The 24,035-nt window shown below is 45.0% G+C and overlaps 1 protein-coding gene across 5 annotated transcripts in view; it reads right to left on the bottom strand.

The window, feature by feature from the left end:
* The window catches only part of KCNT1 (potassium sodium-activated channel subfamily T member 1), a 2,308,650-nt gene that overhangs the window by 1,980,806 nt on the left and 303,809 nt on the right, over positions 1 to 24,035 (bottom strand). For all 5 annotated transcript variants that reach the window (XM_069609538.1, XM_069609540.1, XM_069609539.1 and 2 more), the window contains exon 2: positions 18,994 to 19,155. In XM_069609538.1, the coding sequence (XP_069465639.1) occupies positions 18,994 to 19,155 (162 nt within the window). The remainder of the gene's footprint in view (positions 1 to 18,993; positions 19,156 to 24,035) is intronic.

Here is a 24,035-nt window from a genome sequence, read left to right as displayed (position 1 = left end):
AAATACGTTTACCACTCCCCCACTGTTTCTGAAGTTACGGCCTCTCCCAACATTTAAAGGCTAAGGGCCCCCTCCCCGCTCCCGAAAGGTAGGTTGCGTTGCGCCCCTGGCTGCCATGTGCATGGACTCCAGCTGGATCTGTAAGGGGTGGGACGTGAGAGAATAAACGAGAAAGCTTTTCTAAGGTGTTGATGCATGCGGTTCACAAGTGCCCAGGTACTGTGTGTGGTGCGGACATAGAGGCATTTGTGTCCAGATGTGGAAATTATGTGCCTATGGTGCTAGGGTGCATTGGGGGCAAAACTAACTTTGTAATGCTGTGCTGTTTTTTCCCTAAATGTGCATTAAGACTGGCTCAGTAATAGTAACATGCCTGCACGCAAACACTGCCTTCTAATTGTTGGCCCTTGACAGAGCTGCGCCATTTAATATGGCGCCTCGGGCAACATGCCCCATCAGGTGTATACTAGGGCCTAAACACTGCGCTCCCTTTGGGTGGAAGTATATTTGTCAGGAAGCCAGATGGGTGCCAGCGATCCTGGACTTGCAGCAGAGAAAGCGAGTGAAATAAGATTGCATCCTTTCCAAGCACAGCAACAGCATGTTATACAATGCTCCACTTGTTTCCGGGGCAATCAGGTGCCAGACAATGTTCATATAATGGTGGATTTTCAGTACCCATTTATGTTACCACACAAAAAACTATCACTCAAAACCTTACCGCACAACATTAATTTTTGGACAAATGTACTGTTTCACTATTTAATCACAAAAAATAATAGCATAGTTATACACACGTATGTAATTAATATCCAAACAATAATCAAGTAAGAACCTTGTCAAATGAAAAGAAAAATGAAGGAAGAGAACTACATATGCAGACCTGTTTTTGAAGGCCTGGATGTCCTAGCCTTGAAGCCTAATTCAGCAGTATTAAGTAAGCTCAAATTCCCAAAATCCAAAAATTATCACTATTGAGATAAAAGTTTGCACACCAGCCACACAAAACAAATGTATTTAGCAACTGAAAATTGATTTCAAACAATATCTCTGTAACCGCATAATGATAAACCTTATTTAATAATACAAGCAATGAACTTCTTAATCATGGGAGCGGGTCCCCTTTTCCTAAGGTTAGCATCTAATGGAGAGAGGAAGCAAGTGTGCCCCTAAGCTTCATGCGACTTGCCACACACGTAGAGGCGTGAGGAGTGGGCTTACTCCCAGTGATGTGTCTGCAAAACTATTAGAAGATACGCCAACACCAACAGAGGGTGCCATTGGGCAGGATTGGTCTTGCCCAGATAAGCTTCTCTTACTGGAGCTGCCATCATTTAAAAATTATGCATCATTACGACACAAGTACTGGCTTTAAGGAGTCAGTCTTCGACACCTCAACTGTTCTCCCATAATTTGTGTAATCCTAGATTAACCAGATTTAGTCCAAACTGTGCGAGTGTTGCAAACGCATGGGGGCATTTCAACTTTAGTTAATACTGAATTTTGGAGATCAGCCCCATGAAGAGCTAGGGTAGCTATTGTGTAGGCATCCATTTCTGGGATATGTGTGATGTGACCCTCGGTAGCAAGCAGCAGGCCATGCCAGAAAAGGGAGGTGAATGCACCAGTGAGAAGGACAGGGAGAGAAATGCTATTCCAGAGTCCTGGTGCGTTGCGGGCAAAGGCCTGTTCTGGGTCTCCTTCTGGCATCTCTTAGATTCTTGTCTAGTAATGTTGCTGCTTTGAGTTCTGCAGAAGCTTCCAGAAATTATGAGTTTTTCAGCCCGATGGGATACCCTATTCTTTCTTGTGAGTTTTGTTTCGCATTTCCTTTTTTAAAGCTATCCAGTGCTTCCAGGGTAGGCTTAGGCTTTGCAAATCCCATACATAGATACAATGGGGCCTGATTCATGGAAAAGTGAGCATAGAACCCCCAAAGATCACCCGGCGAGATTGCGTTGAAAGCCCCTGCTCTCAGAAGTTTTTGTGGGTGCTCCACAAATTCATGGAATCTTTCCCACAATCTAACCTTATGCGCAAGTCGTGCCCAGAATGCCCCAAACACGGCCCCCTGCAATGCAGATTCGGCCACTAATACCTACCTGTGAGCGCTCTGCGACCACAAACACATGCACCACCGCAATCCTGTGTGGCGTCCCCTGCAACCAAGCCAGCACCCCGGTGACACTATGCGGGTTCCCCCGTAACTGTAAACAGTGCCCCGACAACATGTGTACCATTTTTCATAACTCATATAATTCACCCGTATATCTGCGTGCAAATACTTGCTACTCGGCATACGCGGGCCCCTAACTTGAATCAGAACTGCAACTGCATGCACGCACTGCTAAATTCCTGTTTGGACTTTACCTTTGCGCGTGATTCCTATGCGATCAGGATTTTACACATTCCTTGAGGTGGTGCTGAGATCGCAAGCATTGCGTGCTGATTTCCCCGATGTGATGTTGAGCGATCAGATCCATGAATACGCTTGGTTGTGTGCAGTTATGGGCATGCGATTTCCTTGTACGGGACGTCACGCGACTCGCCCACATTTGTCCTTGTTCTTCCTCATTCTGCAGGTTCTGCTCTTTATTTAGGTCTCTGCGTAGGCCCAAACCGCGTGTGCCCTTTCATCAAATGGAGGTGTATTATTCTGTGTTTAAGAAACCTTTAGCTCTCCGCGCGTGATGTCGCCAAGCTAATAACATTAATAGCTGCAGCAGGTGGCTTAGAGGGCTGCTAATGTCCTACTCCCTTCCTGAAGGCCTTTGTGGTGGCAGCCATCCATGCTATATATTGCTCACTAATAACTTTAGCAATTTCTTCCCTAAACTTCATGCTTGCCCAGTCATTTGAGGAAAATTAAAACAATTTATCAACTGTCGATTTAGTAATACTAATACATGTTTTCTCCTAGTAAGCAGTTGACTATTTTCCCGGCAGAATTGATCGTACAAAAATAAACATACCTTGTACCTAATGGCATTGTGATGTTGACATCACTGTATGTCATGTTGGGAAAATCACAATGGTCTAATGTTGCAGACTCGCTTAGTCGAAAGGCCATGACTGGTGTGTCTTGTATTCATTCATTTATCTATATATGGTCAGGAGAGAAGGTCTGTGTGGATGGCCTTCGAACGATGGCCCATTTGGTTTGAGTCCTTTTTGTCCAACAGATTCTCACGAGTAAAGGTAAAATAATGGGTGTCTGTATCTGATGGTTTGACACGCGGTGCACAACAGGAGTCGTGCATTCCTGCTCTGCTTTCTATTATCCATGTAAATCCCTTGAATGACTTGTCAGTCAACCTTGGCAGAAGGTTCCGGAACTACGCAGACAGTTCTGTCATTCTTTCCACAAAGTAAATTAGTTTGCGGAAATTACTTCGAAAATACTTTGAAATGTTTATGGGTTTATGGGTTAAGCAGTAAAATGGGTGTGTTGAGGGGTTTGAGGTAGTGGTTGTAATGAACGGGGAAGAAGATTTGAGGTGACATCCCATAAAAAAAAAAATTCGAAGCACAATTTCGAAGTAATTTCCACTAAGTAAAATACCACTAAGTAATTTACTTTGCGGAAATGACATGGAACCACACAGACGATACACAGATTATGTTCCAACTAAAGGGTCCCTTCGAGGAAATGTGTTCAAATCGTTTTTCAAGAAATTTCACATTGGATGTCGTCAGATTGGGTGGGCCTTAATCAAGCTAAGACATAAATAGTTCTGATCCCTCTTTCACACATGGGAGTTCATTTTCTAAAAATTAGTAATTTGGCCGTTACGTTTACAAAACAATGTAAAAGGCTCCCTGCCGCCAAATTATTGTCATTTGCACTGCGGGGGGAAATGAAAATAGCAAAAGGCAGCGCACAAGCATGTACTCCTTCCTTTGCCCTTCACATTTGCACTCTGCAGTGAAAAGTGAGTAAACGCTCCCTGGCATGCTGGCATGCCAGGCAGTGTTTACTTTTCATTGCAAGCACTGCTTGCCATGCTCGCATGGCAGGCGGCGCTCACAATTACAATTTAACCCTCCCTGACATGCTCACAAATCGGGGTGAGTTTAATTTCAATTGTGAACACTGCTTACCATCTATACATGGTAAGCAGTGTACACAAATACAATTAAACCCTACCCTACATGCTCGATGTTGTGGAGGGTTCACTTTTAACTGTACACGCTCCCTGTCGTGCTCGCATGGCAGGGATCATGTACAATGGATCACTATGGGGTCCACCAACTTTATGCTGGTGCACAAGGCAGACAAACCTTGTAGGGATCGCAGATTGTGGAGCATTTGTATGGCGGAGAGGAAGGGAACGGGGGAAATGAAAGTTATGTCCTGCCCCTCTGCCGCACAAATCCTGGAAAATGAGCAGTGGCATGACTGCAAGGAGTTAAAGCCTTACTCACGGCCTTTACACTCTGCATTCACGCTACGGTTCTGATGAACACGACCCAACAGAGTGGAAAGAGTTACCTGTCTCTGTTGATCTTTTGACTGTACCATCCTTATACGGGAACAAGCATCATTACTCAGGGTTGTATTTGATTCTGCAATGTCCATGATGCAACACACTAGTTACTTTATCAGCTCGAATTGTTTCCATGTTATGGTCCCCAGACAGCTTCGACTACTTCTGTCTGATTCTGACTGCAATACCAGGGCTATAATTGGGTCTAAGCTGGATTACTGTAACACTCTTTATGCCGAATCCAATAGATACGCAGTCCAACATCTCCACGTCCTCCAGAATATGACGGCTCGTATTGTTACCAACAGCTCCAGGCAAATCCATATGACTCAATTTTTGAAAAAGCCACACTGACGTCCTATTTGTATTTGTATTTGTTTATTTGTATTGTGTAACCTGCCCGAGGGCATCAGGGCGCATGTTTAGAAAGGTAGTTACAGAAGAGTGTTACAAAGATAGGTACAAATATTACATTACATTATATATACAAGATTTACAGCAAGAATAGTACCAGAGATCATAGATAATGCACGGACTGGCAGAGAGGTCAAATATACAGTATGTACAGTGGTAGGCCTGGTTGCAGGTGACCGCTGTGAGAATTGGCGGAGGTGAGTGCATCTTGTTCATGAAGCCAACGTTTAGTTCTGTTTTTGAAGGATTGAGTGGCTGGTACATTCCTGAGATCATTGGGAAGAAAATTCCACAACTTAGCAGCCAGGACTGGGAAACTCGAGCCCCTAGCTGTCTGAAGCTTGAAGCTAGGGATGGTTAATGTATGCACCTGTGCTGAGCTCAGTGGTCTAGATGGTGTATGTTGTGTAAAGCGCAAGGACAAGTAAGCAGGTGCAGCATTGCTTTGTGCTTTGTGTGTTAGAACAAGTGTTTTGAGTGAAATACGGAGTGTAATGGGTAGCGTGTGTAGGTTGCGCCTAGTGGAAGAAATGTGTGAGCGCCTAGGGATATTGAGGGCAGCCCTAATGGCATTGTTCTGGGTGACCTGAAGTTTATCAAGGTTTCTTTGACTAGTCCCTAAATAGAGGGCGTTACAATAGTCAATTTTAGACATGATGAGGGTTATGGCTAGGATCAGGGAATTGTCAGTAGTGAGGAAGGGGCGACAAGCTGTGATGAGTTTACATATATACGATGAGGCTGAGGCTACTGAATTGGTTTGTCTGTTGAGAGAGAGCGTGTAGTCTAGGTAGATTCCAAGTTTTTTCGTGACGTTGGTGACTTTAATGACATTTCCATCGATAATGAAGGAATTATATTTAGGGTCAAGTTTAGTGAGTTTGGCTATTCAAGCCAGGATCAATTTCAAGCTATTAGTCTTGATTCACAAGACTTTATATGGTTGTGCCCCTCTATATATGAACTTGGGGTTCGCTTAGGACCTGCCCAGCAGACCCCTTAGATCTTCACCATGTTTTCTTCTATCGGTCCCTAGATCGCGTAGACCGAGAGCCTCTGGTTATCGACATCAAATATTGGATTTACACTGGATATGAGGAACTCTTTCAATTTGATGCAGTTTAGAAAAAAGCTGAAACCTCATTTGTTAGGTTCTTGTTGGAAATGATCCTGCAGCTGCTCTTTCATCTGTTTCTTCCCATTGGTGGTCTGAGGCATTGAGCGCTGAGAAGCCTTTTCAGTGGTCTTAGCGCCTATCATCGCTAAAACTGAAATATAAATTGAAAGTCAAGGGGAAGGGAGGCTACAGTAGGGAGGTCCTCAGTACAACAAACCTGCATGCTGCGGCCCTGAAGCTCCAGGTGCTAGGAGGAAAAGCACTGAAGAGTAGGCCAGGTGCTGGGGTGTAGTTCACAACACCGCCATGGGTTTGGTCACCATGTGAGGTAGGCTATGTTTCATTTAAAGTCGTAGGTGACCGGATTGTCTCTCTCCGGGTGAGCGGCTGGGAGATAGGCCATGGTCTACAGAACCGGATAACCGGAGCATCGCAAGGAGGACTTAAGAGTGTGTGCAGCTGGCACCCGTGCCCAAGGGTCTCGCCTCAGCAAGGGTTCCACGTCTTTTCACTGCCACCTTTTTCACTACAGACCTTTTCAATGTGGTGTTTTGCTGCATTTTTCCTGACAAATGCAGGGGGACACCTACCGCAGTCATCTGTTTGCCCCTAACTCTACTCACTCCAACTAACCAATATACCTTTCCCCAAATCAATCTACTATTTTTCATATTTTTTAATTTTATTTGCTGAATGTTCTGCACTGAAAAATATGGGCAGTGCATATTCAGCAGTAAAGTGGCAAGCAGTTTATAGTAGTTCCTACTAAATTGTTGAGACACTATGTGGCCCCGATGAGACGGGGCTGGAAGCTGGCTGTGGACAGGGTCCTAGAAATTGGAAGTCCCTGGCTCCTGGGTTCCTAGGAGGGTGGACAGCTCAGTGTGTAGCCAGTATTGAGGTTGCAGGGGCCGTCTGTAGGGTCAGGTTGCCTACGGAGTGAAAGGAGTGGGCACTGGAGAAACATTTACGTGATGCACTTTCTTGAATAGGAACATCTTGATTGGGCGGTTTGAAGCTTTAATGGCCTGGGCAGAGAAGTCCATTCAATAAGACCTGAATCTTCAAGCCAATACCTCCCTCCAAACCTGCGTGAGCTAATTAATTGATTGATTGATTGATTGTTTATTTGTATAGCGCCTATACACAATGTGTTTCAAAGCGCTTCAAGGGGGGAGGGAACAAGGAAGAATACAAATACATTCTTACAAGTCCTTGAAACAAATCAGAATGAAAAATAACAATCATAATCAACCTGGCGACATTTCAGATAGTGCAAGTGCAAGGAATAATTATGGAGGAGAGGGGCAGGGGAAAAAAAGGGAGATCAATACAAGCAGCAACATTACTATGCCTAACGACAATTGATGTAGCGCATGAATAACAAGAGGAGGGGGAGGCGAGGGAGGGGAGGTAAGGAGTGACGAGAAGGAGAGAAACAAAACAAACAACTATCATGATAGGTCAGAAAGTTGCTCGGGGGCGGGAGTGGGAGGAGAAAGACACGAGGGATGGGGGAGACAGACAGGCTACTATCACAGGTCACGGGACAAATGATAATAGTAAGTGCTAGTGGACATAAAAGGGAGGGGGGAGGGAGAGGGCAGGTGGCTGCGAAAAATCTGACAACATGAGAATAGGTGTTAATTACAAAAAGTGTAGTTAAGCCTTAAAACTACTTTTTGTCAATTGACACCTAGTTCAGAGTCGGACCGTGAGTGTTCTGGCAGGTTGGCAACACATAGAGAAATAGACAGATTCTTAATTTGGTAATTAATGCTGTGTTATTGATCTACTGGACTACAATGCCTGTGTTAGAATTCATGCAGCACGAGTGTCAGAGGCAGTGTCACCCCCTTTCATCCTTAATACAGAAGGGTAACGGGCAAGGTTGTAGATGGTAGGTACACCCCTATTAAAAATAAGAATGGTGAATTCTGCCATCTGCTTTTATTACTGACGTCATTCTAGGCCTGGCATGTTCCCATGGAGCCCTGGATCCCCTTGATCTTCACCTTTACTCATGGATCCCACCCTGGACCCTGAATGTATGCCTGCATGCGTGTGTGTGTGTGCGCGCAGTGCTGTGACCTTTTTCCAGGCATGATTGATGATGTTATGCCGGTGTTATGGCATTGGTGAATGTCTAGGGAAAGTCCCCTTGCAACAGCAAGAGGTTCCACGAGAAAATGCCAGGCGTGGGATGCTGACAAGCAGGCGTAAAATGATCAACCAAGAACGAAGAAAGGTCACACACTCAAACACACACAGCATCAGCTGATGCCAGATTAATGGAAACAGGTATGATCTTTAAGTGACCGAGAAGGGCCACGTCTTTCTATGAGTAGAAAGATTGGTTATTTATAGCATGCTTAATACCCAAGAGGTTTCTAAGGGCAAACCCGGGATTCGAACCTGTGTTGTTCTGCATCCTCTCCTGCTTTCAAGACCAGTGTGTTGCTAGTGAGCTATACTATCCATGAAGTTAGCACAGTAGTTCTTGAGCAGGTGGGATTGGAACAAAAATCCACATTTTGTAATAATAATGATGGTGTACCTGAGTTTTAGGGAGCGTTTGATTGTTTCTGACTGCCGCGAAAGAGAGCCCTACTGAGGGAACAGCCATGCACGTTTTAGTAACACTGGTGTCAGATTGTGTTACAGTGCTAACGTCAATTACCTTTTGATGATGTCGTCACAATTGTACTATTTAAAATAAAGAGAGGAAGTCTGTTTTTTAGGAGAGCGTGCCCACCCGGAGTTAAATCAATTTTAACTGCAAAATACACCATCGCCTAGTCCTGTATTTCATTGGCTTTATTCTCTATGGTCCCAAAGAACCTTATCTTACTTTTTTCATAAAAATAGCTCTTAGTCATAAAAAATTCTAAAAATACATTATATATATAAATCCTCCTATATCTTCCACTGCACACATGTAATCAAGTGCATCGTTGTGCCTCCACCATGTAGTCAATGTTTGTGCTATGGAAAATTCTTGTGTCTAGTTTATGTTGTACAATATGGTTACAGCGTGGCAGATTTCTGTATCATAAGCTATAGACTGGATGAGCCAAGGAGCACACAGCCAACCATATAACCAGACAATAAGACGCAAGATGTATAACATCTCTAGGCTACTGTTTATGGTACACTGCCGTGGGGTGGTGAGTCGCGCGCAAAGGTTACGGTCGTCTGAAGGGCCACAGAACAAATTATTTTTATTTAATTATTTATTGGTATTTCCAGAGCTCACCTTAGCTCGGGCAGGGCCCGGTGTGAGGCAAAAAAATGTGTCAGCCCCCTTCCCCGGTCATGTCCAGGGGGTACACCTAGCAGCGGCGCTCTATTAAGTGATAAACCTTTCAAAGGCTTTCCCATGCTGGTTTAGCATCAGCGCCCTATTGTAATGAAAAGCACCCAGCTCCTATGCTGGTGCGCCCGTCACCAGCATGAGAGCGGGTTGCATTTTCTTTCAATAAGGTGCCTTAAACCACCACGCCAGCTCGGGGGAGCCCCGGTAAGACTCCCCCTAGCTGGCGTGGTGGGGTGGCTTATGTGAAGCCCAGGTCACCCGGGCCTAAAACCGTCACTCTCTCTGGTCTTAGCAGAGGGGAGGATATACAACTGGGGGCTAAGGAAACAAGTCCCACAAATTCCCCGAGTGGCAAAGAAGAAACAAAGTTACAAGAAGGTGGTGTGAGAAGAAGTCTACACTAGGGGAGGAGGTGAGCATGCATTGCGTAGTGTTGCGGTGGTGTCGTACGACTCGCTTCTTTGATAAGCATGTGAGTGTCCTATAATGCAATCATATTGGTGTGGGCAGGTTTGAAAACTGATCTCAGAGTGTACATTTTGCATGGGAGTGTGACATATTGGGCCTCATTCCGAGTATGGCGGTAAGGGATAGCGGCCACCGCTAACGAGAGCGGTGGCGGTAATCCCTTACCGCCATACTCCGAGTTCCCTTTGCGCCATGGTGGTTTTAACACCTGCTTTTAGCAGGTGTTAAAAACCATGGCGCTAAGGGACCTTGATGTTAATTACGCCACCGTAATTTACGGTGGCGTAATTGACGCCTTCCCCACTCCCATTATGCCCTATGGGGCAAGAATGGGAATGGGGAAGGGTAAATGGGGATTGGGGAATTACCGCCCCGCCAACCTTGGAATGGGGCGGTAATTCCGCCATCCACCAAGGCGCTGCCGGTCCGGGTACGGCGTCAACCAAGGCGTTAATAGCGCCATTGGTTAGCGCCGTACTCGGAATGAGGCCCATTGTCATATTGCTTGTAGCACGCGTCACTGGAGTAATAGCTACGCGTCCGTGGATCGTTCCCGGATCCATCCATTGAAGTGATGAGGTCCAGCCGCATCGCTCGAGCAGAACATATTGAAATTCAAGGGAAAGCCAGAAGAAGGCTAGACACACAACTTTCACTCTCTTCTGAATCAGTTTGTGTCAATGAGAAACAAATAAATGTTACAGATGAATGTTTTCATTGCATCTCAAAGCCAAATTCCTCCCCTTTCCTGAAATGCCAGTGGAGCAGGTCCTATTCATTTGACAAACAATTGTCAGCCATGTGAATTATACATGCTGCTGTGCACAGGTTAGGAACCCCTGGAGGGACATACAAACTCCATTCTCTGATGAGTGACCTTCTTTTTGTATCTAGAAGGTCACACAGGCTCTTTGTGTGACCTCGCCTGATTCAACAACATGTGTGCAGTCAGAGGTTGGGCCACCTGCTGATTATGCTCCTTCATCCCAGCTTCTCCCTGTGGATTTGCAATCATCCTTAAGCCTTCCAACTCCTCCTATGTCCCTGATAACTCGCTACCCCGCTGAAAATCAAAGATTGCACCTGTCAACAGCTCCTACCTCTCCTGCATCTTAAACCTCTCTCTTGCCCTTGGAATGATTCCAACCTGCTCTAAGGTAACAAATGTCCCACCAATCCTAAACAAGTCATCGGTTGACCCCAATAATCCTGCCACCTACTAACCTCTCTCTCTCCCCTCTGACTATTCTAACACCCTAGAATGGCTCTGATTTAACAGGATGTCTTCAGATCTGGACAATTATGACCTTGGGACCCTCTTCAATCCACATTTTGTAGACGCCATTCCACAGACTAGGCCACCACACATGTCTGTAGCTTTCTGACCTCTGCTGACCATTCTAAACTATCCTCTGTTATTATCCTACAGGACCTCTGGCCACCTTTCAGATAGTGATAGATAGTTGACCACTCATCACCTCTTCGGATTCTAACTGCCTTTGCCATCCAGGGCACTGCTCATACCTGCATTGCCTCCTGTCTGTCCCATCGGTCCATCTTGTGGAAGAAGGGAACCTCTGATCCTTCTAACTCCAATCCCTCCCTGTTTAATTCCCCAACGCTTCGCTCTTAGTCTCTTGCTATTCACACTGCGCCCTCTGTCAATCAATCGCCTCCTTTGGATTCACCCTCTTGCTCTTTGCGAATGACAAGCAACTCTTCTTCTACTTCCCTACTTTTAGCTCTGACTGCTCTGCTCGCTTATCTGATTGTCTCTCAGCAATATTGCACCGGATGGCACTTGGTTGTCTAATGCTTAACTTTTGAAAGACCAAAGTAATCTACCTTCCTGCCTCCAATGGCCTCTTCCTTCTTGCACCCATCTCATGTTCTCCAGGCCTACTCTCTCCTTCCGTAAGGCTCACAACCATGGGGTCCTTTCAATCGGGACCTTTACCATCACCACTTTATACTTCTACCTCAACTATTGCTGCAATTAACGAAGCTAGCGTTAGAAAGCTATACACCCTGTTCACCTACAATGCCAGCAAAACCCTAATATTGAAACTGGTCATTAGTTGCCTTGACTACCGTGCCGCCATCCTCTTTGGTGTCCCTCTCAACTCCTTTTCTCCACTGGACAAAGTACTCAACTTTGCCACCCGCACCTTCTATAATCTTCTGCACTCTTCTCCTGGTCGGCTATCCATTAAGACCTCGTCACTCTTTAAATTCCTACTGCTTGTTTCCAAAACCATGCTTGAGATTACATGCCCATCCCTTGACGACACTCTCCCCCTCTACTCTCCTCTGTGCATCCTCCATTCTAGCACACTTCGTTATCGTTCTGTTCCAGAAATACCTTGCTCTTTCTCCCATGTTTACTCCCTCTCTCCTTACCCTGTAGCACTGGAACCCCCTCCCCTGATGTCAAAGGTGCACCTACTTTCAACTCCTTCATATCTGCACCAAGGCTACACCTTCCAAAGCTGAAAGGAGTACTCTCAACTTACTCCCATGCTACTCACCCTCCATAACTACCCTGAACACAACTCCATTACATATATTACACGGCCACATTAGTGGCCGTGTAGTTATGGTTAAGTTGCTGTTTCCATAGGAAGAGCACTTTTTGGGTGGCTTATAACTCCGCTCCCCCTGGATGAATCCTCACCAAACTTTCCCAAAAGTTTTGCAGAGTTTGGTGATGTTTGGTGCGGGGGGGATTTACAGGGGAGGTCCCAAAACATGTTTTTTTCCTATGAACTGAATGGGGGAAAAAGTTTGCGCACGTCTACAGTCCAAACGGCTGGATGGATTTTCACCACATTTGCGGCAGGAGCTTGGTCCCGAAAGCGTGCTTTTGTAAATTTGGTGCCAATCCGTCCAGTACTTTTCTTTAAAATGAACAAAAAGTACGTCTGAAAAAATGTGTGATATCTATGTCCGCTCCGCGGACAAGATACCGATTGCCTAATCCGTAGCATCCTGTTCGCGGACATGTGGTGCATTCACTGATTGGGTGTTGAACGGCGTGAAGTGCGTCAGATTCTGTCGCTGCGCCCGCCATGTTTTATTCGTGTTTTGGTGTACGCGGACATCGCCGGTAACACATATAAAACAACACAACAATGCACTTGTTAAACTTATGAAATATTGTATCGGAAGGTGATAGTTAATGAGGCTGGGATGGGATGTGGAGCAGGAAGGCAAAAAGTGGTGTTTTCTTGTCATCTAAGTCATAGGGTAAATACCGTCATAAAGTTTGAAATCTGAGGCAGCCACCTGCAGTGTTTGATGGAAAGAGTGGGTTTGCAAGTGTATGGAGTACCACTTCTCATGAATGCGTTGAGACATGTTGTTGAAAAGTCAGAATGTATTTGTATTCTGAGCGAAGGTCACTTGCTTTGCTTTTGAGGTTGCGAGCTCAGTAGGCCCAAGCATCCGACTGAACCCATAAGGGTCAATTGTTTTTTGACCTTGAGCGAAAGGGAAAAATTCAGTAAGAATGCAGGGAATGCAAGTTTGGGAAAAATACCATTTGATAATAAGTCATGTATTCAAAACGTTTGCAAAACACATGTAATATAAGTTGAAGAAGATTCTTTGCTGTAAGTACCTCGCTGTCTGGGTTATAACAAAGACAATGGAGACGGTAAATATCGTGTATGTTTACTTTTGACGACTCTACACTGTAACGAGTTTTAATTTGTTATTACCAGAACAGTAATTTTGGCATTATAACAGAGGTATTATCTTTCTGTGTAGCTGTCAATTTTTTTTTAACGTTATGGAGAATGCAGATTCTCACCATTTGTAGGCTATCATTAGGTTCACCCATGTGCAACGCTATTATTTCTTTAAAATGTCATGTATGACCACATCGATTTATGTATCAGTTTCCACGTTCTTTTTGTCTTTTTGCAATTGTTTGCTAAAGGTTGGATATTGATACATATTTTCTGTTACGTTTTCCGAACAGCTACATTCTGCCGTACTGTGATTGCCATGGATTCCAGATGCCAAGTGATGGGTTCTTTGGACGCCAAATGCACGTACTCATGACCGGCTGCCTAACTGTGACTGTATTGTGGGACGACCAGGCCGGCCCCATTTGTCCATACACTGGAGTGGCCATTAGGAGTAACATAACATCTTTTATGGTGGTGTAGTCCAAAGTTCATGCCAACGTCTTGGAAATCACTGTGCGACCGAAGCGTTTGCTTTATCGAATGCGAAACGATCAACGTGTGGCTCACAATTAACATTTTCGATGACAATGGAACAAACAAAGTTACTATTTCATTGAAAATGGGAATAGTCCGATGGTCTCGGACAGTTTTTTGTGAAATTAAAGTACTTTACAAATTCTAAAATTGTTAATGTTTTCCTTTAAAAAACAGTTTATTATTTCAAAATGTAACATGCTACGTTCTACGTCGCTGTGTGTTCATTTTCAGGTTCTGCGTCACGGCATGTAGGTGCTTATGGGCGCATTTGGCTACGCCGGAGAGGAACGCCATCCAGAAAGGTGTTGAATCTGGGCAGAATATCGGGGTCATGGTATAAGGTCATGATCCGCACAATGTGGCTACTGGTCATGACCAGAAGGGAGAAAAGATAGGATTACAGTGGCCATGTTCACCTGGGACTGGCTTTGTGGTAAAGTTGTTCAACATTACGATACATTTGAAAGGGAGGAAAAAAGTGCTGGTGGTAATATGTTAACAGCGTTTCCTTTGTGCTATTTGCTATTGTGCTATTTGCAGGCTGCCATGGAAAGCGAAGAGGGGCCATGTATGGAACAACCGACTTTCCTTTCTATGGTGGCCATGTTAGAAAAGGATTTTGTTTTGTATGCGATTTTTTTTTTTTTACTATTCTTAAACTGTGAAAGGTGGTTCTTACAGGAACATTGAATTTGTTTACGGATGGCTTTTTTTTTAAAAGGACAGCTAAGAAGGAAATTTGTGGACAGAAATGAGCAAAGAGGCACCAAACAGTAATATGGGGGGCTAGGCGGACGGGTGAAAATGTTGGGCGTGTGTTCTTTCTAAGGTAGGGGCAGTGTTTCTCATGCTCCTTCATTACATCAGTGTTGCAGTTTCTTGGGGAGGAGGAATGGCCTTACCTCATGTCATTTTCAGATAAATAGTATTTTTTCTAAAAGTATGTACTGTGTGCTACATTGTTAATGGCTCACTCCAAAAAGGTGGCAGTTCCTACATCAGTAAGAAATGTACTTCCACACTGTCCATGCGGGATAGATCTTATTGTTAAGTGTGTACGGATTCTCGGACACGTCACCGTGCTCTGCGCCGGTATATGGTCATGTGCTGGGCCGGCCTTAGGGGCAGCACGCCCCTGGTCAACTGGGGCCGTGGCTACGGAGTGTATTTTTATTTTTATTTTTTTAATCTCCTCGCTCCGACAAGGAGATAATTCTATTAATAAGGTGCAATAGCACCCTATTGTTCCTAAATGCACTCCGCTGCCACGGACTCATTGACCAACAATGAGGCGCCTGCCGCCACTATGCCAGCTCGGGGGAGCCATTCAATGACTCCCCCGAGCTGGCGTGGGGCTAACAGTCCCTTTTCTTGGTTAAGGTGCCTGCGGCAGAGGGGGGCATTTGGTGTCAATCGGGTGCTAAGCACCCGATTGACATTGAATGCGCCCGCCTGCTGCGCCTTCTGCTGCTATGCCAGCTTCACAGAGCCCTTGAAAGAGTCCCCCGAGCTGGTGTGGTGGGGGGCTAATGGCGCCCTGGGGAGCGCAGCGCCCTGGCCGGTCATCCAGCTCGCCCCCGCCAAGGCCAGTTCTGGTCATGTGGCATTCTCCGCAAGGTGTGCAATGAAGTCAGTTGTTACTTTACATTATGGTTACGTGCCACTACTAGAAACCAATGACCTTTAGTAAAAAACGTTTGTTAAAGGGACGTTATAGGTAAGTTGCGCTACTTAAAACCTATCAAATTCAGTAAGAAAAACTTTGTTAACGGGACGTTATGTGTAACGTTCCAAGTAAAACCGAAAAACCCTTGAAATTCGCCAGTTATGGTAAGCTCAGCAAGCATAACTCGCACCACCACTGCGCACTGCTAACACTAACATCCAGGACATCAAAGATGACATCAGAAATGTAATTGATGACAACACTGGTCCCTTTTCCCTGGGTAACACTTGGAGCATCCTGCCAAAGGTAAAGTATCTGAACAACATGACAACAAAGCAGTTGTGATCAACAACCTGCAGCAGCTACGCTTTACATGTGATCGCCAACAGTAGTGCACACATAAAGTAAAACCTTCTAAATCAGGTGCAGTATTTAACAGCATTGCATGTCAGGCTGTGCATTGTTTTCAGAATCTGGGGCCAGATTACATACACGTTGCACTGGTGCAAGTGCAAGTTTGCACGACATTCTCACTAGGGCAAAGTCTGCCCTATGTGTCAGCACCGGGGCAAAAATTGCCCTAGTGCAAAAAAGATACATTTTCAATGCATTTTATACACGAGGGCAATGTTTGTTCTAGGGCTAATACCAACCTGTATTAACACTAGGGCAAACTTGGCCCTGGTGCAAAAATGCATTGAAAAGGCCTCTTTTTGTTCGAGTAATTTTTGCCCTGGTGCTTATAACATGCCAACTGTACTTGTCACAGTGAAAAGGTTTTCTATTATGTCCCAGTGATTTTAAAATGAGGGGAAACGTTGCCCTAGTGGGATTACCGTGCAAACTTGCACTTGCACCTGTGCAAAGTTTCTGTAATCTGGCTCCTGATTGCTAAAGGGAAAATATGCATTTCTCTTGCGTAAATGAAATGCGCTTAGTGCAAGCTAGATTGAGCTCCTGGACGCAATAAATCTAATTCAAACAATCAACCTATTTTATTTAGAAATAATAGATTTCTAATACATTGCTAATACATACATGCAACATAAACTCATAACATCTCCCCTATAAATGATCAAATAACAGAACTAAATTATTCCAAAGAAAATTGCAGACGCACTACAGAAAATTTGAAACCATCAAAGCTACATCGGGGGAATAACCCTAATTTATTGAAAGACAAGGGCATCTAATGAATTGTAAACCTTATAATGAATTATCGAAAGCCGGCTGATTTTTTCCTAGTCTTAAAATACAAGGGGCCATCTAAACAAAAAGTTGGACCGTTGGACATGATTGAATCAATCATGATCATTGTGTGCGCGCCATCACGTGCGCGCCAAGAAACTGACTGAATCAATCAATATCATCGCGTGTGTGCCAGGAAATTGATTGAATCAATCATCATCATCGCCGCTTTATAACTAAAGTATATGTCCAGTTTCTGACCATGTGTTGCTGTGTCGGCCAAATGTCCAATGGACGGACCATTGTTCACATCTTCTACAGTACTCCAAAATACTCCTATTCTACACATTACCCCTTTATCCACTCAATACTCTCAAAAACAAAGGAACAGCGAACTGTTAAGAACAGCAAACCAGGACTATGGATACAAACAAATCCTAAACAAACCAGGGGTCTAAAACCTTTAGCTCTCCGTGTGTTTTGGACTATTACTATCATGGCCCCTTAGCATTGTCTATGCTGGCTAGGACTGATGGGAGCTGTAGTCCAAAATGCCTGGCGCGTCAAAGGTAGCAGACCCCCGTTGTAAATGCATTTAACTTTCTGCGGCACTTCCATATCTTGTATCCTTCAAAGTGCATGGGAGCAGGACAGTGCAGTATAACACAGAGATGCATACACACATATATATATATATATATATATATATATATATATATATATATATATATATATATATATATATATGCACATACGTAGATAGGATGACTGCATCAACAGCTGATCATATTTTGTTCTAGAAATATTTTTTGACTTTTATAATATAGTGTTTTCGAGAGATAAGTGTCAGAACACACAATATCCTGATGACTGACATAATGTTTGCATTGAGTCTCCTGCAGAGCCCACTCATTGCTCCGAATGCCTTTACTACCCCTTTTCTTGAACACCAGATTAGACCCCTGAATTATCACAAACATTTTAGCAGCATTTACACTGGACATTGATGCAGTGTCTGCAACTTTGCTGTGCCTGTAATTTAGAATTATAACTTTGCTCTAGCTGTATCTTTGCAGTGCCTGCACTTTATTGGCACTTACAAATGTGCTCTACCTGCAAGGCTGCAGTGCCAGAACGTCAGTACTACTTATAACTTTTCTGAAGATGTATCCGTGCAGTGGCTGTGCTTTAGTAGTACTTACACTTTCACGGTACTTCTAACTTCTGGCAGTGTCTGTAATTGAATAGTGCTTACAGCGTTGCTGTACAAGTCTCCTCGCATTGCCTATAATGTTGTACTTATAAAACCTTGCTGTGCTTGCACTTTTGCAGTGCCTGTAATTTAGTAGCACCTATAACGTTACTGAAGCTGCATCATTTCAGTGCCTGTACTTTACCAGTACTTACACGTTCTCTAAACCTGCATCATTGCTTTGCCTGTAGTTTAGCAGAACATACAGCCTTTGCTACACCTGCCTCATTGTAGTACCTCTAATGTATAGATACTTACAAACGTTGCTACACTGGCAACTGCCTGCAGTTAAATAGTCCAAAAAAGTCTGTTGTGCCTGCATCCTTGCAGTGCCTGTAATTTAGGAGTGCTTCATCTTTGCTGCACTAGCAACTGCCTACAGTTTAACACTCCTTAAAACTCTGTTGTACCTGCATCATTGCAGAGCGTGTAGTTTAACACTCCTTAAAACTTGGTTGTACCTGCATCATTGCAGAGCCTGCAGTTTAACAGTCATTACAGCACGGTTGTACCTGCATCATTGCAGAGCCTGCAGCTTAATAGTCCTCAAAACTCTGTTGTACCTGCATCATTGCAGAGTCTGCAGTTTAACAGTCCTTAAAGCTCTGTTGAACCTGCATCTTTGCAGAGCCTGTAGTTTAACACTCCTTGAAACTCGGTTGTACCTGCATCATTGCAGAGCCTGCAGGTAACAGTCCTTAAAACTTGGTTGTACCTGCATCATTGCAGAACGTGCATCTTAGGAGTTCTTACACCTCAGTTATAACTGCAATTTTGCCTGCACGCTTGAGGAGACCTAGCTTACACAGGTCGCATGGATTCCCTTCCAGCCAATTGTGCCACCATTTTGTTTTACCTGTCATCATTCTGGAAGGTCTGGTCTCCAAGCAGCAGGTCCCTGAAGCGATAGCGGGGCGGCAAGGGCGGCACCTCGGTCTCCAGCTCGTTCATCTTCAGGGAGGAGATGTCCAGGATGACTCCACTCTTGCTGCCTCCTCCGCTGCTGTCGGGGGAGAGCCTGTGAGAGGAAGGGAGAGAGGGGTGCCATGAGAGTCAGCAATAATCCTGCTTGTGCCAGCGCCTTTCCTACAGTGCGCCCCACTCCCACTGCGCGCTTAGGTGCTTCTCTCTAGCTCACGCCACTCTAGTCACGCAACCAGCTGCTCCTCGCCCGCGCGCCCGCAGCGTCTGCGGCTTCTATTAATGCGTGACCTCTTCATGCCACGATTCCCTTGCTTTCCTTAGATATCGTGACAGGGGGATTTCAAGGAGCAGAGAAAACATTCCGGTCAACTCCTTTAGGAATGTTTTTTTCTTGGAAAACAATGGAAACACATCTAGAATTAGATCTTAAAGTAGCAGGGGAGATGCTTCAGCAAGGGGAGAAAAGAGAACCCGGGCCTCTGAGAGTGATTGACAGTTATTCTAATTGTGCAGCGTTTGAGATGAGTCAGACACTGAGCAACGCCAGCAGCAGCACTCAGTCATGGGTGAAAGCCCACCTGGAGTTGCAGTGCCCATTCTGCACGATGAAGCCAATGCACACCCTCAATGCCTAGACTACTCTGCAACAATGCAACGTCTGGGTTTCTGCACGTGCAGTACTGTCACAAATCATGCTGTGGACCAGAACATGTTCACCTCATTGAATGTGGGGTTAATTCCAGATGTTCACATATGCTGGGTTTAAAGTTGGCAAAAAAGAAAAAATATCACGGAATCCATGACGGAGCTTGCTTCATCTCCTTCACCCCATCAAGGACTCCATGACCCCTCAAAACATCTAGCAAGGTAGCTACAAACTGACCCAGAATTGGGAACTGGGAAGTACAGTATTTGCTTTACATTCTGTGCCATGAGTTCCTGTACAGTGCTTGCGAAGCACATCACATTACATGCAATGCGTTCCTGTACAGTGCTGGCGTAGCACATCACATTCCGCGCAATACGTTCCTGTACAGTGCTGGCGAAACACATCACATTCCGTGCAATGAGTTCCTGTACAGTGCTTGCGAAGCACATCACATTCCGTGCAATGAGTTCCTGTACAGTGCTTGCGAAGCACATCACATTCCGTGCAATGCATACCTGTACAGTGCTGGCGAAGCATATCACATTACGTGCAATGCGCACCTGTACAGTGCTGGCGAAGCACATCACATTCCGTGCAATGCGTTCCTGTACAGTGCTGGCGAAACACATCACATTCCGTGCAATGAGTTCCTGTACAGTGCTTGCGAAGCACATCACATTCCGTGCAATGCGTTCCTGTACAGTGCTGGCGTAGCACATCACATTCCGCGCAATACGTTCCTGTACAGTGCTGGCGAAACACATCACATTCCGTGCAATGAGTTCCTGTACAGTGCTTGCGAAGCACATCACATTCCGTGCAATGCGTTCTGGTACAGTGCTTGTGAAGCACATCACATTCCGTGCAATGTGTTCCTCTATAGTGCTGGCGAAGCACATCTTTATATATCAAGCAGAAAATGTGTTTGTTCCTTATACAATTCCACACCGTTTGACCAATCTTCATCAAATTTGTCATAGGTACCTGTTAGGACCCTCGGGACATTACTGGCTACATGACATTTGGACACCCCCCCCCTTTCCCTGGATTTCAGCCCCTTTACCCATGAGACGGTTGCCTGAAATCGGAGAAACATCAATGTGGTCGAAGAAGGACCGGATAAAGCACGTTTTAAATGCCTCGACACGAGGAACAAAACTGAAAAGCCTTGAAGACCACATTTCGAGGCACTAAGATGCCCCCTTTCCAAGATATTTGCAGCGCAACTCACTGTACCGCACCAGACACATTTTAAAATTACTTCACAGGTTGTTTTACGAATACTCAGAAGCAGAAAAAAAAGAAAATTGATTTCCAAAAATGGAAGTGAGCGTTTCTATGTCTGTCTACAGAACCTGTGCGGAGTACGGGTACTTTCTGCGAGTTGTTTTTTATTTTAAAACGCTGGAAAGTGTGAACATGTTCTAGTGATTACCAATATAAGGACTCACATGAAGTAAACCTGCAAAGCGTTCAAAAGAGATGAGCTTATTTTCCTGCACAGTGTAAGCACGTCTTGCATAAATGGCTTTAAGCCAGTTATTTCTAGTCTTCATTTGAAAATATGGCCTATAGTTCCCTAAGGGCTTATGAAGGAGTGGTTTTCAAAAACCCAAAGATGTCCACGGTAGATGCAAAAAGGGTGATGGCCTTGAAGCTTACGCAAGAGGGTACAATGTTAATTTATCGATCGATAGGTTTTGCTGAATTTTGCTCCCCGAAAAAAACCATCGGAAAACATGGGAGGGGTGTGGGGAAGGGTATATATGGGGTATGGAGGTCGGGACTAGAGTTAAAATAATAGGGGATGGTAGTTTGGGTGGAACCCCCCAAAAATAAAAATAAACTATCGATAGATTTTATAGGGGAAAAAATTGACAAAAAAACATTGAAAACATGACTGTCGAAGAATGAACATAGAACCCTTAAGAGAAGTGCAGCGCCTTCTACGGGCGTTCATAAGGCATCCACCCTTCTTAAACACAGACATTGCACCCCGTATTTTTTGACTGTCTTTTGTTAACCTAATTTTTGCCACGAAGGATGGAGGTTTGGGTGAGACAATATGGGTTGGTGAGAGAGTGGGTGTGGTTGGGAGGAGAGGGAGAGCAGGGTCTGCACCCACATTTAGAGGCAAAAAATTGGTAAAATAATGCAGTTGAAAAATACAGTGGTGACATTTCTGCAGTAAAAAAGCATGGAACCCTCAAGACAAGTCACAAAGGAGTTTTGTGATCAAATGGAGGAATGAGGCTGAAGGTCAGGTTCCTTTAACAGGTCACAGAGGTTAAGGGTGACTTACAGTATCCTGTTCACAAACAATGGGCATATTTTAATCCTTACAGTATATGGTGACACCGCCTTTCCCTTTAACCTCATGCATGTCTCCCACCAGTGGGAGAGATGTTAAAACTACAAACATGTAGGCACCATGTGGACCTGTTGAGTTGGAAACAAGCACACCTGAGCACAGCACCGGTGTTCCAAGCACACATTGGAAGCTGTTTAATATTAATACATTAAAGGCCATTTGTGTGATTTAATGCAAGTGCTAAATGTTCTAAACTGCACCAGTGAACTAAATAAACATTTAGCAATAAAGGCTGACTTAACAGCTGATGTCTGTGAATCATCTGCACCTGGTTCAGAAGAAAGGAATCTGAACATCTGGTCATCCATGCAATTGTTTCAGTGGGAGCCAGAATGTTCACTGTGCGCTGGGCTGCCTCTGATAGGAGGCACGGTGACGTCAGAGCTAAACTGTTGCAAGACGCTGCAGCTACATGGCGTAGCACTCTCGGTGAAATGCTGGAATCCTTGGAGCCTATCAGGATCCAGGACTCCTGGGCAATAGGCGTTGGTGTGGACTCTCAGGATTCCAAGTGCCACGCCAGGTGCCGCCTCTGCACCGGCACCCTCACCCGCTCCCATCTGACGGGCTACCACCTTGCGTGTCCCCTGCCGGATGCCGCACTGGCCTCTTCCTGCTCTAGGCTCCCGCAGCATGGACAGTGAACATTGATTGCAGCTGCCAAAGCTTTCAGCACCTGTTGCTCCCTTTTTAACATTATTTTAGGGCCACAGACTCTCTGGCTAGCACCCATCGCCTGCGGCCATGTGCCATCAGAACTATTGCCCACAGCCTCACATGATACCTCAGCCCATGAGTCAGGATTCTGGGCATATAAGAAGAGGTTGCATTGCCTGCAGCTGCAGGTGAAAATGCTAATGCGTGTAGATGGGTCACTATCAAGAACAGAGATAAAGTCCAGCAATGGCTTTCATTGGACGTCTCATAGACAACAAGAGTAGAGCTCGCTTAGTCTTTGAAGTCACTTGGAACCTCAACGTTAAATGGCCACACTGTTAATAACATATCATTCACTGTAGCTCCCTTCCATGTCCCTTCGCCATCCTCCTGGAGAGATGGAGCGAGCAGGTATTGAAGAGGTATACATACCCTAAATTGAACCTCCTTGACCTCCCTAACACTGCCAACACCCCAAAGAACTCTGATCTCCTGACACCCTTATTTAACTCCATCATGTTTGTTCTCTCGCTCCCTTAAAAAGAAAGAACATCCTGGACGTCCTTCCACCCGTATCCACATGCCTCATGTTTCTGCCTGCCTGTCCCCTAACAAGAAGCAAACCCCTACCTGGCGTCCTACCACCCAGATCCGCCTCCCTGAGCTTCCCCTCTCCCTTGTCAGATTTTGGGAGATGCTGCTTCCACCTGCCACAAGCCCAGTGGCAAGGGCAGTGCTGAGGCTCGACAGCATGGGAGTCGCAACCCAGGGGCCACACACTGTCAAGAGCCCTCATGACCTCAGCCACATCCATTGGGCCTTCTCGTCTTCCCTCGGCTTTGAGGGTCACGGGGGATGCAGAGATAATACCTTACTCCTCTGCCATGATGTCATGCTGGACGAATATTATTTTTGTTTCCTATTGGTGTGACGTCACAGTGGCCTACAACCTTTGGCTCTCCAGATGTTTTGGACTACACACCCATCAATCCTTGCTAGCATAGTCAGGGGTGAGGTATCTTGGGAGCCGTATTCTAACACATTTGACGAGTCACAAAGTTGCAAACAAATGATGAAAGGAAAGTTAAAGCAGAGGGAAAAAGAAGGTGAAAAATGAGTAGCACTAGAGAGTTTGAAAAGAAGACAAACAATACATTCAAAAAGATTGAATGGATGATTAACGCGAAGCCCAGAAGATCCAGAAAAACAGATGAGTAGTAGCCAAGGCAGGACAACACTAAGCTGATGGTGTTTTGTAATCCAGAAGGAGCGGAAAAGAGTGACTTTTACACATTTT

Source organism: Ambystoma mexicanum, chromosome 8 (assembly GCF_040938575.1).
Source record: "Ambystoma mexicanum isolate Mex_15411 chromosome 8, UKY_AmexF1_1, whole genome shotgun sequence".
Classification (NCBI taxonomy): Eukaryota; Metazoa; Chordata; class Amphibia; order Caudata; family Ambystomatidae; genus Ambystoma; species Ambystoma mexicanum.
This window is presented reverse-complemented; position numbering and strand designations above follow the sequence as displayed.